General features: G+C 34.6%; 1 protein-coding gene across 2 annotated transcripts; it reads left to right on the forward strand.

The window, feature by feature from the left end:
- The first annotated feature begins 492 nt into the window (after window positions 1-492).
- On the forward strand, window positions 493-14,549 carry ACA9 (autoinhibited Ca(2+)-ATPase 9). Of its 2 annotated transcripts, none has more exons than XM_022293930.2 (34): window positions 493-805; window positions 1,005-1,289; window positions 3,109-3,225; window positions 3,315-3,354; window positions 3,834-3,958; window positions 4,050-4,181; window positions 4,291-4,380; window positions 4,808-4,877; window positions 5,210-5,280; window positions 5,353-5,436; window positions 5,527-5,604; window positions 5,686-5,757; window positions 6,220-6,303; window positions 6,389-6,471; window positions 6,556-6,664; window positions 6,743-6,798; window positions 6,878-6,920; window positions 7,018-7,101; window positions 7,672-7,809; window positions 8,050-8,115; window positions 8,206-8,304; window positions 8,513-8,623; window positions 9,413-9,580; window positions 10,048-10,107; window positions 10,505-10,669; window positions 10,909-11,025; window positions 11,582-11,680; window positions 12,085-12,222; window positions 12,976-13,076; window positions 13,277-13,322; window positions 13,439-13,573; window positions 13,695-13,802; window positions 13,889-13,980; window positions 14,160-14,549. In XM_022293930.2, the coding sequence occupies exons 2-34, from the start codon at window positions 1,089-1,091 to the stop codon at window positions 14,239-14,241; spliced, it is 3,264 nt and encodes a 1,087-aa protein (XP_022149622.1). In that variant the 5' UTR covers window positions 493-805; window positions 1,005-1,088; the 3' UTR covers window positions 14,242-14,549. The 2 variants fall into 2 exon arrangements, with proteins under 2 accessions (XP_022149622.1, XP_022149628.1); XM_022293936.2 differs by having other exon boundaries at window positions 3,849-3,958.
- The last annotated feature ends 772 nt before the right edge of the window (window positions 14,550-15,321 follow it).

Raw genomic sequence — 15,321 nt, forward strand, 5'->3', positions numbered from 1 at the left:
GTACCTCAAATTTTGAGAGATTTGAAAAGCATGATTGATTTCAAACTAATTTTATTGTTGGCTACCATATGATTTTAAATTTTACCGGATTTAAAATCCTATCGTGATCAAAATGATCGAATCTTCTAGGATTTCATTGAATTTAAAAATAAATTACATATTTGACATGACCATATATTAATTTATAATTAATAAACTTAGATTAATAGTCCAAATCTTATTTTATTTTTAACTTTTAGCGCAAAAAAAATTAATTTAATTTCTTTCAAATTATTATCCTTCCAACCCATATAAAAAAATTAAAATAATTTCTCAAATTTCAAATTATAAAATTTAAAATAATTTCTCGAACTGTGCTAAAGCGTTCCTCCTCGTTTATTATTAAAAAAAAATAAACATGGTATTTAAAATAATAATAGTAATAATAATAAAGAGTGAGAAAAAGGAAAAAAAAAAAAAAAACTCGTGAGCAGTAACAGTGCTCATGAAAGTGGATGTCCCGGTCAGGAAGGAAGTTGCTTAGAAATTTCGTATGAGCGGAAAATAGACGAAGATTGAAGGATGGCAACGATCGAGGGACATTTACAGATCAGTTTAGCGTTCATCCAGCGCAGAGTAGCAAATCAATGGCAATTTTCGGCAATGTTGCGGTGTGAAGCTAATTAAGCTGTTTTTTGGACATCAATGGAGTCGACCGGCCGTCTATCAGTTACAGCCACCACTCCAATTTGGCTGCCATTATCTCTGTTCTCATGTAAATACGCGCATTAAAGCATCAGTCACACCGTTTCACTTCCTAATTTTGGTATGTGACCGCTCCTTGTTTTTCTACTTCCCATCCCCAAATTCTTCGCGCTTCCAGAAATAGCAATACCATAACCGTCCCCCCAGTCCCAGAATTCATATCAATAGCTTCGTTATTCTCCCACTGTGATTGCAATTGCAATTGCAATTTCGATTTCTGATTGTTTATGCTTTCTGCGTTTCTTCTTCGGTTTCTCTAGGGCTCGGTGGCCCAGCAGGTATAAGCAAGCGTCCGTCGATTCTGCGTATGTGCTGTGCCATCTCTCCTGCGAGCTGAGATAAATATGACTTCTCGTGGTTCCTCTTCGTCCGGCAATGGCCTCTTTCCGCTCACCGTTTCCACGTCCGGCCGGCGACATGATATAGAATCCGGCATCTCCTCTACCAAAAGCATCAACGAGGAGGAGGAAGACGAGCCTGTCTCCGATCCTTTTGACATCGAGAATACCAAAAATGTCCCTCTCGCGACTCTCAAGCGGTGGAGGGTAATTTTGTCTTTCACCACTCCTCTTAATTTATATCCATTGCTTTGTCTTTTGTTTAGCTGTTTACCACGCGTGTTTATGAGTTAACTACATAATTCGAATTTTGTTATATTTATATATAAAAATAAAAATGACAGTTTTCTTAAAATTGTTTAAAATAAAAATTAAGGTGAAGAAAAATTATAATTATGATTATTATTTACTCTTGCTTGAAATAAAATTTAAGTTGTAAAATTTCATTTCATATTCAAAGTATAAAATCTCAATAAAAATAATTTCAATTTAGAAGTGGTTAGGTTGAAGTGTCAACCTTAGCACAGTCCCGCATATACTGAAGGTTCAATCCTTACTCTGTAAGAAAAAAAATCAATAATGAAAGTGAATAGTTAAAGTGAAAATAAAAATATGAAAAAATAATAACAATGCAAAATTTATTAATATCTCTTTCATTTTCAACTAAGGGGGACAGTGGCATTAAGTGAAATGGGCTAGGGCCCAAATGCGTTTACTTGTTCCAACATTGCCTTTATAATAATTAATTAAACATTTATAAATAGAAATGAATAGTAGATGTGTGAAATCATTAATGAATAATACATGGATGATTCATTTACAAATAAAAAACCGTTTGTTTAAATTTGTTGATGAGTTATATATGTTTTAAAAATGATGGCTTTAAGTTCTATGGCCACTCATGGGACACTAATATCCAATAAGTTTCTCAATATACAAAATATTACAGGATTTTATGACATGGGATGCACACAAATTAACTTGGAAACTTGTAGTCATTAGAAAAGAAAGAAGGTGCTGTGTTGTTGCTAGATTTTGAGCGAGCAACATGTCAGCATAATCAAAGGTGAGCTGGCCACGTTGGCGGAGCTTAGGGTTTGCTTTGCATCTTGGCCTTTATATAGAAAGGAAGGTTGGAAAAAGGCATTAATAGGCCAGGTTTAGTGGTACTTCTTTAGTTAGGTCATAGTTAGTTGGGTGGTCACGTGCAACCAATCATCTTGTTGGATATCCTTTCCCATATATCTGATTTTGTGGCCCTTAGATTCAAGTTTGCTAGACCTATGTGCTTGGGCTAATCATTGGCTATGTGCTTGGGCTAATCATTGGCCCCTAAATCTGAAGTTGGGCTCACCTATTGGGCTATATGGCTCTGGGCCGGGCCGACCTGGTTGGGTATAGCTGTTGTTGTGCTGGACTTTATTGTTATTAGTTAATTTGAGAGAAATTCTGATGTACTAAGTGAAGGGAGTTTATTGTTTCAAAATAATAATGCCTACAAATGAAGACTTCAGCCCCTATTTATAAGAAAGAAGGCTGGAGTACTTTGAAGAAAGAAGTCCTTAACTAAATAACCGCCCAGTAACTACCTAAAAGCTAAGATAACATCAAGTTAGCAGCTGTAAACAAACTAACAAATAGGTTACTGGCTGTAAAAGTTAATAAGCTTACAAGATTTTACTGTAAGGTAAAAAAATAGTAAAAAAACTTAAAGAATTGGCAAGAACCATGCAAGAATGATGTTACGCACATTTTCAAATGAACTCTACGTAGAAAAATGCTTCTTTCTATTGCTTATATTTTCTTTTAAAGCTCGAGTATTATGGTAGTGATAAAATATTGTGAACACAAGATTATTATCTTTTAAGTTTTCTGCTAGTGATAAGTTTGCATGTTAAGGTGAAAGACCTTTCATCTTTTTGTACATGGAATATGAACTAATTGTAATTATTTTATCTTTTCCTTTTTTTTTTTCCCTTCCCTTCCCTTTCTTTCTTTCTTTCTCTCTCCTCGCTTTGTGGTGCAGCAAGCTGCATTGGTGCTTAATGCATCTCGGAGATTTCGATATACTTTGGACTTAAAAAAAGAGGAAGATAAAGAACAAAGAAGGAGGATGATTAGAGCCCATGCACAAGTCATAAGAGTAATAGTTTAAATGTTCACCAACATTTGATATCTGCTAGAGTTGGTCTTTATATATCCTTATCACTTTTTTTTGGCTTCTTCCCTCAGGCAGCATTGCTTTTCAAATTGGCAGGGGAACGACAAACTGGTATTGTGTCTATAAAAGTCTCCATAATTTTCACAATACTTTATTTCTTTTTATTTTTCGTGTCTTGTATGTTACACCAAATCTACTCCATCAACCTTTTTCATACCTTATTCCTTGTCTATTTTACTAACTTTTCTTACCAATATACACTATATATAATTCATTTGGAAATCTGTGTTGATTGTGAAATCCAAAGTTGGTGCTTATGCCTTTGTATAGCTTGTTCGGGTGGGGTTCTCTCTATCCTAGCCCTTAGTTTGATCTCACTCCTTTTTTGCTTAATATACAGGTTCCTTTTTTGCTTAATATACAGGTTTCTTATTAAAAAAAAAAGGTTGATGCTTATGCCTGGAAACAAAAACAATTGGTTGATACGATTGTCTGATTAATTGCCTGAGATACAATGATTGCAATCAGAAATTGGAAACTGATACTGCATTGCATCTATATTTACTCAACTTCTGTTAATATTATTTTAGTGTCTCCAATGATAGGTTCAGCAGCGTCACCTCCAACGCCAACGGGTGACTATGGTGTTAGTCTAGAAAATCTTGTTTCATTGACCCGGGATCAAAAATTTTCTTCTCTACAACAATATGGAGGGGTAAGTCAGATATGGTTTATTTGGTTGTATCATATTTATCCATCTTCTTCGTCCTTGGCTGACGTGAAAAACTACAATCTTACTTTACCAGGTTAAAGGCTTGTCAAATTTACTGAAAACAAATATTGAGAAAGGAATTCTGGGAGATGAAACTGATTTATTGAAAAGAACAAATGCATTTGGATCAAATACATATCCACGTAAAAAAGGGCGGAGTTTCTTGGTACAAGCATTTATTTTTTTCTGACTTTTTAAAAACTAAATCTCCATTTGTTTTCTTTTGTCCTATGTTAGTAGACGACCATTCATTTTCATTGTACTATGTTTGGCAGAGATTTCTTTGGGAAGCTTGGCAAGATTTAACCCTAGTCATCTTGATTGTAGCTGCAGTGGCATCATTAATTTTGGGGATTAAAACAGAGGTTTGCTTGGTCTATTAAACATCTTGTCCTTTTTGTCAATTATTTTTAAGAATATATTTATGTCACATGTTGTGATATGTATCTGTGTTACAAAGATATAAGAAAGATGCTTTGAGTTTTACTATAATTCAACTTTGGTAAAGATGAACATGGTGAAATGTTTTATGGAAAATACAGAATGAAGTTGAGAATTGATGCGATTATGTTAGGATGAACATGCTTAGTAAGTTCTGAAATTTGAAACATACTTGTACTGTTTACCAGATAGCATAACACAACTCAAGTCTAGGACGAAGTTGAAGTTCATACACTCAAGTTACTTTCAATCTGGCTTGCTACTTTTCTTAGTTTCTTCACATGTCACTGCCTCTGTTGACTTGATCTACGTGCAGTGGATTCTGATCTCTGGCTTTGGTAATCATCACAGGGTATAGAGGAAGGATGGTATGATGGAGGAAGTATTGCCTTTGCAGTGTTTCTTGTGATAATAGTCACAGGTATTCTATCTTATTCCATTCAAATTGTAATTAAGCCTCTTCTTTTTCTAAAGAAGAGCGAGTAATTACTGGGAAGAGGTTTTTGAATTTTACTGGTGATGAAAATGAAAAAAATATGCGATGCATTTAAAGTAATTAAATTTTATTTCTTATATGCTTGTTTGTTCCAGCAGGTTCATTTAGGCTATGCACGAATTTTGTACTTGGTTGATGTTTTAATGCAATACATATTGATTTTGACTTGAGTTTTTATGGTGATTTTGTTAATTTTATAAATGTTTTCTCCTCTCTGTTCTGAGATGTCTTCTTATTTGCCCCTTTTCGATTAACAGCCGTCAGTGATTATCGACAGTCTCTTCAATTTCAGAACTTAAATGAGGAAAAACAGAACATACAAATAGAGGTAGATACTGGCAAATGCCATATCACTTCCTTATTTTGTATTGACATGCGAACTAAACAAAACTTCATGCAGATCTTGAGGGACGGTAGAACTTTAAAGGTGTCAATATTTGACCTTGTTGTTGGTGATGTTGTACCTCTTAAAATCGGAGATCAGGTTGCTGTCCTTTGTGGTTAATTTGTTTGTTGGTTACTTTAAATCTTAACCATATTTTCATCATTTAACAAACTTATTTGTTTTGGTTAGATCCCTGCTGATGGAATATTGATCACCGGCCATTCACTTGCCATAGATGAATCTAGCATGACAGGCGAAAGCAAGATTGTAAGCTTAACTGTAACTTCCTTTCAATCATCTTACATAAATCCCTTTTTGTTCCACGACTAAGCTGATATTGGCTTTCAGGTTCGAAAAGATCAGAAGGCACCCTTTTTGATGTCTGGTTGTAAAGTTGCAGATGGAGTTGGTACCATGATGGTAATTTTTGTGTTTTGAATTCTTTTAAACTTGGTGCTGTTCTTGATTTGTCTGATGTAGTTCTTGAACTACGAATATGCTCTTATTTATATGTCCAAGTTTCTAAGTGGCCAGTGTTGTGTTATCATAGATTATTTATTTATTTGGAAAGAACTTTGAAAGGGCTGGAGAATTGACTTTGATTAGGTCTGGATTTGGTCAGAGACTGGTTTTTTCCAAGGTTTAATTTGATCCAGTGGGTCTGTTAGAGAGCTTGGTTTATGTTGGATCCTTGTACGTGCTTTTTCCCTTTTTCAATGTGTGTAAGTTTCTTGGTACTAAGATAAGTGCTTTGAATGAATGATGCATATTGATACCTCTTTGTACATGAAATAAAGTTGTTAAACAAAAACTGGCATGCTTTTGTCATAAAATAGGCAAAAACACCACATTATGGAGCTTCACCGTTTTTGCCTCCTTCAGGTAACTGCCGTTGGAATCAATACTGAATGGGGATTGTTGATGGCAAGTATCTCAGAGGATACTGGGGAAGAAACTCCCCTGCAGGTTAATGTCTTGACATTTGTTACTTAGAATACCATGGAATTCGTGGTTGATGTGTTTCAGTTTACTTTTGAATGACGTTTAATAGGTGCGGTTGAATGGAGTTGCAACTTTCATAGGCATAGTTGGGCTTGCGGTTGCAGTTTCTGTGCTGGCTGTCCTTTTGGGCAGGTGATATTATTGTACTTCATAATTATAATTCAGTCACTAAAATTTTCACGATCCTGTCCTTAAAAATGTAAATTGAAAATTTAGATACTTCACGGGAAATACAAGTGATGCAAATGGAAACCCTGAATTTCAGCGTGGGCATACGAGTCTAGGTGATGCTGTAGATGCAGTTATTAAAATCGTTACTGTTGCTGTAAGTGCAGCCTCTTGATACTGTTTTTCTCCGGTAGTGTATTGCATTTGACTTATTGTTGCTTATTAAATCATTCAGGTTACTATTGTAGTTGTTGCAGTACCCGAAGGACTTCCTTTGGCTGTCACCCTAACGTAAGTAATTCTGCAGTTTGTGTTGTATTTTATCCGACTTCTCAGGTATTTTTAATATTTATGTACTTGTATTTTCCAGATTAGCATACTCCATGAGGAAGATGATGGCCGATAAAGCATTGGTTAGTATTCTTATTGATTTCCATCTAATAAACTTGTACTTCAGATGATTCCTTTGAAGTTCTTCTTTTCGCAACTAACAGAAGTTTACTTCCACAGGTTCGTAGGCTGTCTGCTTGTGAAACTATGGGCTCTGCAACAACAATTTGCAGTGATAAGACTGGGACGTTGACTTTAAATCAGGTACAATTCGGGCTCAACAACTACATTTGGATGTACATTTAGCTCTGTTGGACCAGTGATATCAAAATTTTAAAATGTCTTCAATTCGTGGAATATGTTATAAGAAGGACCAAACTTGAAAATAACTTTAGGCTCTATAAGAACCACTAAATTCTGATCGGAATTTTCTTTTGAAAATGAAATATTCAAACATTTTAGATTATATATATTGACATATTAAGGTTGCATTTTATAGATTAATGTTTTTAGTCGAATTGGGACTAAGAGAAGAAAAAAAGGTTTAAATTTTATAGACAATTTTGGGAATGTACAGAAATGGAGAACATCGCAAACATATTTGGTTCTCATTTTCAATAAAAATTGAGAATAGGAAATGAAAATTTTATTGAATGAGAACTTTATTTTTTTTTTTGAAATTAAAATTAGTAACCTATTATTTTCCTCTTAATTATTTTCTGTTTATGAACTCTAGGTGTTAGTTATCCTTCTATTTTTACAGTTAAATGGAACTTTATTAAATGGTGTTAGTTATTAAATGGTGATTAATTTTGTTAAAAATTGGAACTTTAGATGACTGTGGTTGATGCATGTGTTGGAAAGGAAAAGATTAATCCCCCAGATGATCCACTACAGTTGCATTCATCAGTATTGTCTCTGTTATATGAGGGCGGTGCTCAGAACAGCACCGGCAATGTTTTTGTGGCTAAGGTAAACTTTCATACATCAATTTGCTATTAGAATGAAGGGAGGAAATGTGTTTTTACTATAAAAGGCTTGTACAGGGAAGACCAAGGCCCCTTAACTGTTGCTCCAAGTATTGTGGAAGTTGAAGGGTTGTTTGGCAACATTCTGTCTCTTGCTTTTTGTTTTCTTTTGTCATTGGTGGGAGCTCAATCCTTTTTTTGTACGTTTTATGATTGGTTCTCTTTGACTGAATTTTATTGACAGGATGGGGGAAGTATAGAGGTATCTGGATCTCCCACGGAAAAGGCTATTTTATCTTGGGCTGTCAAGGTGTATATATATATTTTATTTATTGCCTCTACTTTGTGAATTAATTAAACATTTTTTAAGTTTATTCACTTTTCCTAACCTGTGGTGCAGCTGGGAATGAAGTTTGATGTTGTCAAATCAGAGTCCAAAGTTCTCCATGTTTTCCCTTTCAATTCAGAAAAGAAGCGAGGTGGTGTTGCAATAAAGCGGGTAATTATTATAATTTAGAGCTTGGAGTGCCATGTTCTTCCTTGCTGCATTTGCAGTATTGGGGTTGAGTGACAAGTTTGTCTGGACGATTTAGGGAGCAGTGGAATACTATTTTAAGCAAGCTGTTGATCGCTTTCACGCTTAATCACTTATTTTATTGCTTTATGCATCTTTGTCGATGAAATTTATCCGTGTGGTTTCTTGGCAGGCCAACTCAGAAGTTTACATACATTGGAAAGGAGCAGCAGAGATGGTCTTGTCTTCATGTACAAAGTATCTGGAGTTGAATGGTGAAGTGCACTCGATTGGAGACAATGAGGTTAGTGGTAGCAATTTGTGACTTAGAGAACAGTGTAACGTTTTAAGAATTTAGGCTTGTCTGTCCATCCAAGGAAATTCAAGATAGTAATGAATAAATGCCAAAGTGCATTCCCTATCAAGATATATATATATATATATATATATATATATAGCAATGAATAAATGCCAAAGCCATTCCATATCAGATATATATATAATAAAATTTATTTGGGGTGCATTGGAAATCGGTTCCTACATCTTCCTCCCAGATTGAGATTTTTGTGGGATGCAAGAGAATTGTTCATCGTGGAAATTAGGTTTAGGTTCGTCAGGCACTATAGTTAACATTATGAAACTTGGTAGATTGGAAAGCCATATAATAACTTTAAATCATGGTAGCCTCTGGTCAGGAGTATTAAGCATACTGTGTGATGACCTCGGGGAAATGTCTGATTCTCAATTTTCATTTGCTTTCTACCTTGTGGAACAAGACAGTTTCAATGTTCGAGTTTATTTGGTGGACCGAAAAACAGTTTAGTCATTTACTATTTGTTACTCATTATGCCATGCATTAGTAATGTAAAATTGGATTTTGATCTATTTGTAACCCAAAATTTGTTCTTTCAATACAAGTTCCTTGAAATTTTTCGTTCTTTTTACCATATTATTACTTATAATTTGTTAGGGAAATGAAACATGAAAGGCGATATAAATTAGAACGTTACTATTTTTTAAGTGCATTTTCTATTTTTGAACTTTTTGAAACCATACGCTCAAACTAAGCTTCTTTTATGTATATCCTTCCCAGGATTATTTTAAGGTAGCAATTAGTGATATGGCTGCAAAAAGTTTGCGTTGCGTTGCCATTGCATATAGATCTTATGAATTGGAGAAGGTTCCAATAGATGATGAGCGTTTGGATCAATGGGATTTGCCTGCTGATGATCTTGTTCTGCTTGCAATTGTTGGTATAAAGGTAACTGCTGGAATAGAATCTATATTTTACATTTTAGAGGGCTTTTCTGAACTCTTGAGAATTTTATTTTTCAAGATAGAGAGGGATTTTTCCATCTTAGAAATTAAATGCAGTAGCATATTTTTTACTGCTATGGCTCTTGTTTTATGCATTATGCACGATGTCCACTGTTCTCTATGGTTGAACCTTAGAAGTACTCACTGTGGATGTGGGATGCCAATATTCTCTCTTCTATGTTTCAACTCATGTTCCTCGTCTTCTGCATGCCCCAAAATCTCTAGTTGCAGGAGTTTTTCTTTTTACTGCATTGACCTGTTTATATTAGTTTTCCCCTTTCTTTTCAACGTCATCTGTTTTGATTTTGTCACTAGAAATGTCATGTTTTTCCTTTTTGCCATTTTTATTGAAATATCAAAGGTTATTTTTTGTCATATCTTTCACAGTCAATTGATGTCATCTGGTTGCAGGATCCTTGTCGCCCTGGTGTTAAAGAGGCTGTGGAAGTGTGCACGGCTGCAGGTGTCAAGGTAACTTATTATGTATTATTTTTATCTCATAAATATTGATTCCTTTTACATGCAACAATTGAGTGCATGTCAAGGTGTATAAATGCATCACATTCTCGAGTAAGTTCCATTCTTTATTTTGTGTTAGCCCTAAATTTTAGATGGTGAAGAATTTGGTTAAACTTCTTCGACTTGCTTTAGATTTATGTTTTCTTTGAGCTGTTTTTTGACTCTCAAGTAATTGAGCACTCTTCTAGTTAGATTTAATTCTTTAATTCATGATTTGGAAAGTCAATATTTTGTTTTCAAGTTCCTTTAGGTTTTACTCTATTGTCTCAAAATTGACGTCGGGCATGTACTTGCATGTGAATTATGTTAGTATATCCATACATTACATAATACAATTGCAAATCTGTAGGTTCGCATGGTCACTGGAGACAATCTGCAGACTGCAAAGGCTATTGCACTAGAGTGTGGAATACTAACCGCAACTGAAGATGCTTTTGAGCCAACAGTCATCGAAGGAAAAGCATTCCGTGTATTGTCTGAGAAGGAAAGAGAGCAAGTTGCCAAGAAAATAACGGTATTCTTAGAACTGCATATATCTTTCATAAAAATATGATATGCATTAGCTATTGATCTTGTTCGACCTATAAAGTTTTGCCTATAGAACAGCATAGAATAACAATACATTGAGAGTTAACTTCAATCAATGGGACATCTTGAGGCTGTTTTATTTCCCCTTGATGGAGTTTTTGTTTATTGTAAAAGGAGATAATAATAAAAAGAAGAAGAGAGTTAACTCTAAGCAATGACATACAGGTGATGGGAAGGTCTTCGCCTAATGACAAGCTCTTGCTTGTTCAAGCACTGCGAAAGGACGGAGAAGTTGTTGCTGTCACTGGAGATGGGACTAATGATGCCCCAGCACTCCACGAGGTTCGTAATCTTTGTGGTTTTTATTATTTCACAAGTTTGATAAATGATTCTATATTTCTTTAATTTAGAAGACAAGATTAATTGTAACTTTCATTTTTGTCAGGTTTTTCGCGTTGCTTATTATAGCACTATTAATATCTAAATATAGAACATGCAAACACAAGTTGTATGAACTAGAGAGCTGCAGGAATATGATACTGCCTATTGTTATCCGTATAATATAAGAAGCATTATATCCATAGGGGATATTATGTCCACTGGAAGTATGGAAATCTTGTTTGATTGAGTACCTGCGAGTAATTCTTTGTTTATTTTTTCTTGTCATAGTTCAGACGTGTAGGACTGCAGATGATTGAAGATATACTATGCATATTTCTGTATTCTTTACTATTATTTGGGTATTTTAAGGAAGGACTCCCTCTTGAATCTTGATATGTTCCATCATATTTCCTGCATCTTCTATGGTTCGTTTTGATTGATATTACATGGGAAATTCTGTTACTGTTTAACCGAGTCATTTCACGTTGATAGCATTTTTTACCCTTTTGAATTCTAGGCAGATATCGGTCTTTCTATGGGCATTCAGGGCACTGAAGTTGCAAAAGAAAGTTCGGATATTGTTATCTTGGATGATAACTTTGCTTCAGTTGTAAAGGTTCGTGCCGCTCGTCCTCTCGCCAGTTTTAATTACTGCAATTTATTTAGTGTTCCTTTGTAGTTCTGAAGCTAACAACCTCAAAGTGAATGGGTAATAATCTGGGTTGTATCTGGTGCTTAAGGAAGATCATATATGTCTCAGTCTATACAATAGCATATCTATTACACTATCCTGCCTTGAGATATTATCTTTCCAAAGCTAAGAACATGCAAGTTGCCAAATATATGCATTTATTCTGAAAAATTGACTTGCTAGTTTATAATTACACTGCTTATACCAATTTATGGTGACGAGATATGGTGAGAGCAAATTTCATGGAGGTTGAATATTCTTTTTGTGTTCTCATTTTTTCTATTTAGGTTTTAGTATTTCTTCATGATTCCATTGTCTATTCTATGTAGGTTGTGAGGTGGGGACGTTCTGTGTATGCAAACATTCAAAAGTTCATCCAGTTTCAGCTCACTGTAAATGTTGCTGCTCTTGTGATTAATGTCGTTGCAGCTGTGTCTTCGGGTGAAGTTCCTTTAAATACCGTGCAGGTTTCTCCTCTCCCTGTACCAATTATTTGTGTGCCTTTTGAAATGATTAGTCCATATTGCATTGCTATAGTACGTGTGGAAACTCAATATGAATGATATATTAAATTTATCGTTATTCATCAGCTTAAGTTTAAATTTACCATTATATGCAATAAATGATAATTGCTGAAGGTTAAGAATACGAGTAATATATTAAATTTACTGTTATTTATCGTGGTTTAGCAGTAGTTTAACATGATGTTAGAGCATATGACCAATATCATTTCCAATCGATGTTGATAGTTACTTTTTGGATCTTTTTGTTAATTTTTAAATCCACAAGTAAGATTAGAGCGTTAAAAATAAGAATAACATATTCAATACACTATAACCTATTGGCTTAAGCTTTTGGAATCTTGGTGGCGGAATATAGTTCTTAATTAAATTGGAGTAAGCAAAAGAGTAATACAATGTTATGAAGATTGTTGTAAAATTTCCCTTATATTTGTGCCAGCACCACAAGAGACTTTTTCTAGGAACTTCATTTCAGATATATTTCTGAATTTGGATATCATCTGGGGTATCTTTCTTAAATTAATTCGTGAAGTTGTGACTTGTGTCTTATGCACCCTAGGCCTTATGTTTCGGTGGTACTGGTGGGCTTTTTACTTTAAAGGAAAGATAAATAACACGAGTTGGTATCGCGTTTTTTCTCTCAGTCTTTGAAGATTCTCAAATGTTGATTAATGAATGTATGTCTGTCTTCCTTGTTAGCTTCTCTGGGTTAACCTTATCATGGATACACTTGGTGCACTAGCACTGGCTACTGAACCACCAACAGACCACCTGATGCATCGATCACCAGTTGGGCGAAGGTAAAAATGAATGCTGAATATGCAGTACCATACCGAGCCTTTTCAAATTACTTGTTACGAACAAGAACGTGATCTAAATTCAATTCGTGGACATCTTGTTGGTGTAGTCCGGATAAAATATCTGCAACATTGACATATTTGGGTGTTCAGCTTTTCGGTTGGTATTTATTTTTCTGATCAATGGTAATTGTTGGTTACAGGGAGCCCCTCGTAACTAATATAATGTGGAGGAACTTGATCGTACAGGTAGGTCAATGTGTATCTTTGAAACTCATATGCCTTATTTTGTTTATTTTTCCCTTATTTTGATCATACAGGGGCCCCTTGCATTCTTTTTCCCTTATTTTGTTTTGTTGGTGCAGGCTTTGTATCAAGTTGGTGTACTTCTTGTTGTCAACTTCCATGGCACTGATATTCTCAAATTGAATAGTGAGAGCAAGGAGGACGCCTTTGAAGTCAAGAATACAGTGGTTTTCAATGCATTTGTCCTCTGTCAGGTAACCTACTCTTTGAACTCGTGGCTTCTTAGTCAAAGACAAGTGTCAATTATTGTTGAAATATGCTCATGTTGGGCTCTTCTTGTCCTTATATTAAACAAAAACATACTGTCCTTTACAGATATTCAACGAATTTAATGCTCGAAAACCCGATGAAATAAACGTGTTCAGTGGAGTGACCAAAAATTACCTCTTTATGAGCATAGTTGGAACAACATTCGTGCTTCAGGTTTGTATTGTATTATTATCATTCATCGATTCATTCATTCATAGGCCTTTTCTTTGTTGGTTCAATATTTTTTAATTGCAATGCAGATTATCATCATCGAATTTCTTGGAAAGTTTACTTCCACAGTAAAACTCGATTGGCAGCAATGGCTTATCTGCTTAGTCATCGCCCTTGTCAGGTTGGCCCTAACTTTTCATTTGATTACAGTTTTTTTATTTTTATTTTTTTCCTTTAATGAAGTCATAATTGACTTTATTTTTCTGCATTTTTGGGTTGTCCGATTACCGATTAATACATTGTTAAATGAGCAACCATACCACATGGACATGGTTATTAAATTATGTTATCTCCTTTCAGTTGGCCACTGGCGATTGTTGGCAAACTTATTCCAGTTCCGGACACCCCATTGGCTAAATACTTCACAAAGTCAGTTCAATGATACAGAAGCTCACGTGCTACTTAATTTGGGGATTTCTTTTTTCTTTAAATAGCATTATTTCCAAAGACCACTCATAATTTAGTATCTCTAAATAATTCAGGCTAAAATATATTTTTAATCTATCCTTGAGCTATCATCGTGTTTAGGCCCTCGTAAACCTTTTTACTTGCAGTAATTTAGTCGTTGTACCTTCATAAATCTAATAATCAAGTCTGTAAGTTAGATTTTTCTTAGGATTTTAATTGAAACTTCAGATATAGTATGAGCAAATGAATGAAGCAAGTCATATTGCTTATATTTAAATTAAAGGTGGTTTGAAGTGTTTGCCTATTCATGTAATTTGAACATCAAATGTTATATTTCCAAGAGTATAAGGACTAATTCGATTTTAAAAAAGGGACCAAAACGCTACAAAAGTCGAGACTAAATGTTTTAACCAATAATTTCACGAACAATGTGAGTAAGTGCAATTCAACATCTTCAAGATCTCACATTTTAAAGTCTCAAATAACTTTTCATGCGGTGATTCCATCACACCTCTAAAATGCAATAAAAGTACAAGAAACTGTTGGGATGCAGTGTCTTGAAAATGAAAAAATAGTATGAATAGTGAAACTTCGTGATGTTCAGTTTACGAAGTGATCATTGAAAATGTAGAATGATGCCATTAATTCTAATTTAAGAATTGTTTTTCTTAGTAATGCTTTTTTTTTTCCCTAAAGAAATCCAATAATTTTCGTATCTCCATTGCTTGCTTACTCAAAAGTTAAAAGATATATGCTGAAAGTTACTCATCAGACTGCTCTTTTCCAAATGTACCTTACCTTGCTACTGCCCTTTTCCAAATGTACCTTACCTTGCTAACCCTGGAAATAAAAGCGAAATTATAAATCTTGCTCGATATTGTTACCGTTACGGCTGACGACGATGATACTCGGAGTGACTGACTGATGATATCCTTTGGAGGAAGAATTCCAGATTCTGAACAATTTTATATATTTGCCTTTTATGTATCTTCACTCTTGTTACTACATTGTGAAGCAACTTGTGCAAAGAAGATGAGTTTTGAATGAGGAAGAA

The sequence above is a fragment of the Momordica charantia genome, assembly GCF_013281855.1.
Source record: "Momordica charantia cultivar OHB3-1 chromosome 9 unlocalized genomic scaffold, Mcharantia_2.0 BLBB01000009.1, whole genome shotgun sequence".
NCBI lineage: Eukaryota > Viridiplantae > Streptophyta > Magnoliopsida > Cucurbitales > Cucurbitaceae > Momordica > Momordica charantia.

Bases quoted from the DNA above. Each gene is read 5' to 3' on its own strand.
- ACA9 (XM_022293930.2), top strand. From the start codon at position 1,089: ATGACTTCTCGTGGTTCCTCTTCGTCCGGCAATGGCCTCTTTCCGCTC. The intron at 5,437-5,526 runs GTTGCTGTCCTT...TGTTTTGGTTAG, and splicing joins CTCTTAAAATCGGAGATCAG to ATCCCTGCTGATGGAATATT. The intron at 6,304-6,388 runs GTTAATGTCTTG...GACGTTTAATAG, and splicing joins GGGAAGAAACTCCCCTGCAG to GTGCGGTTGAATGGAGTTGC.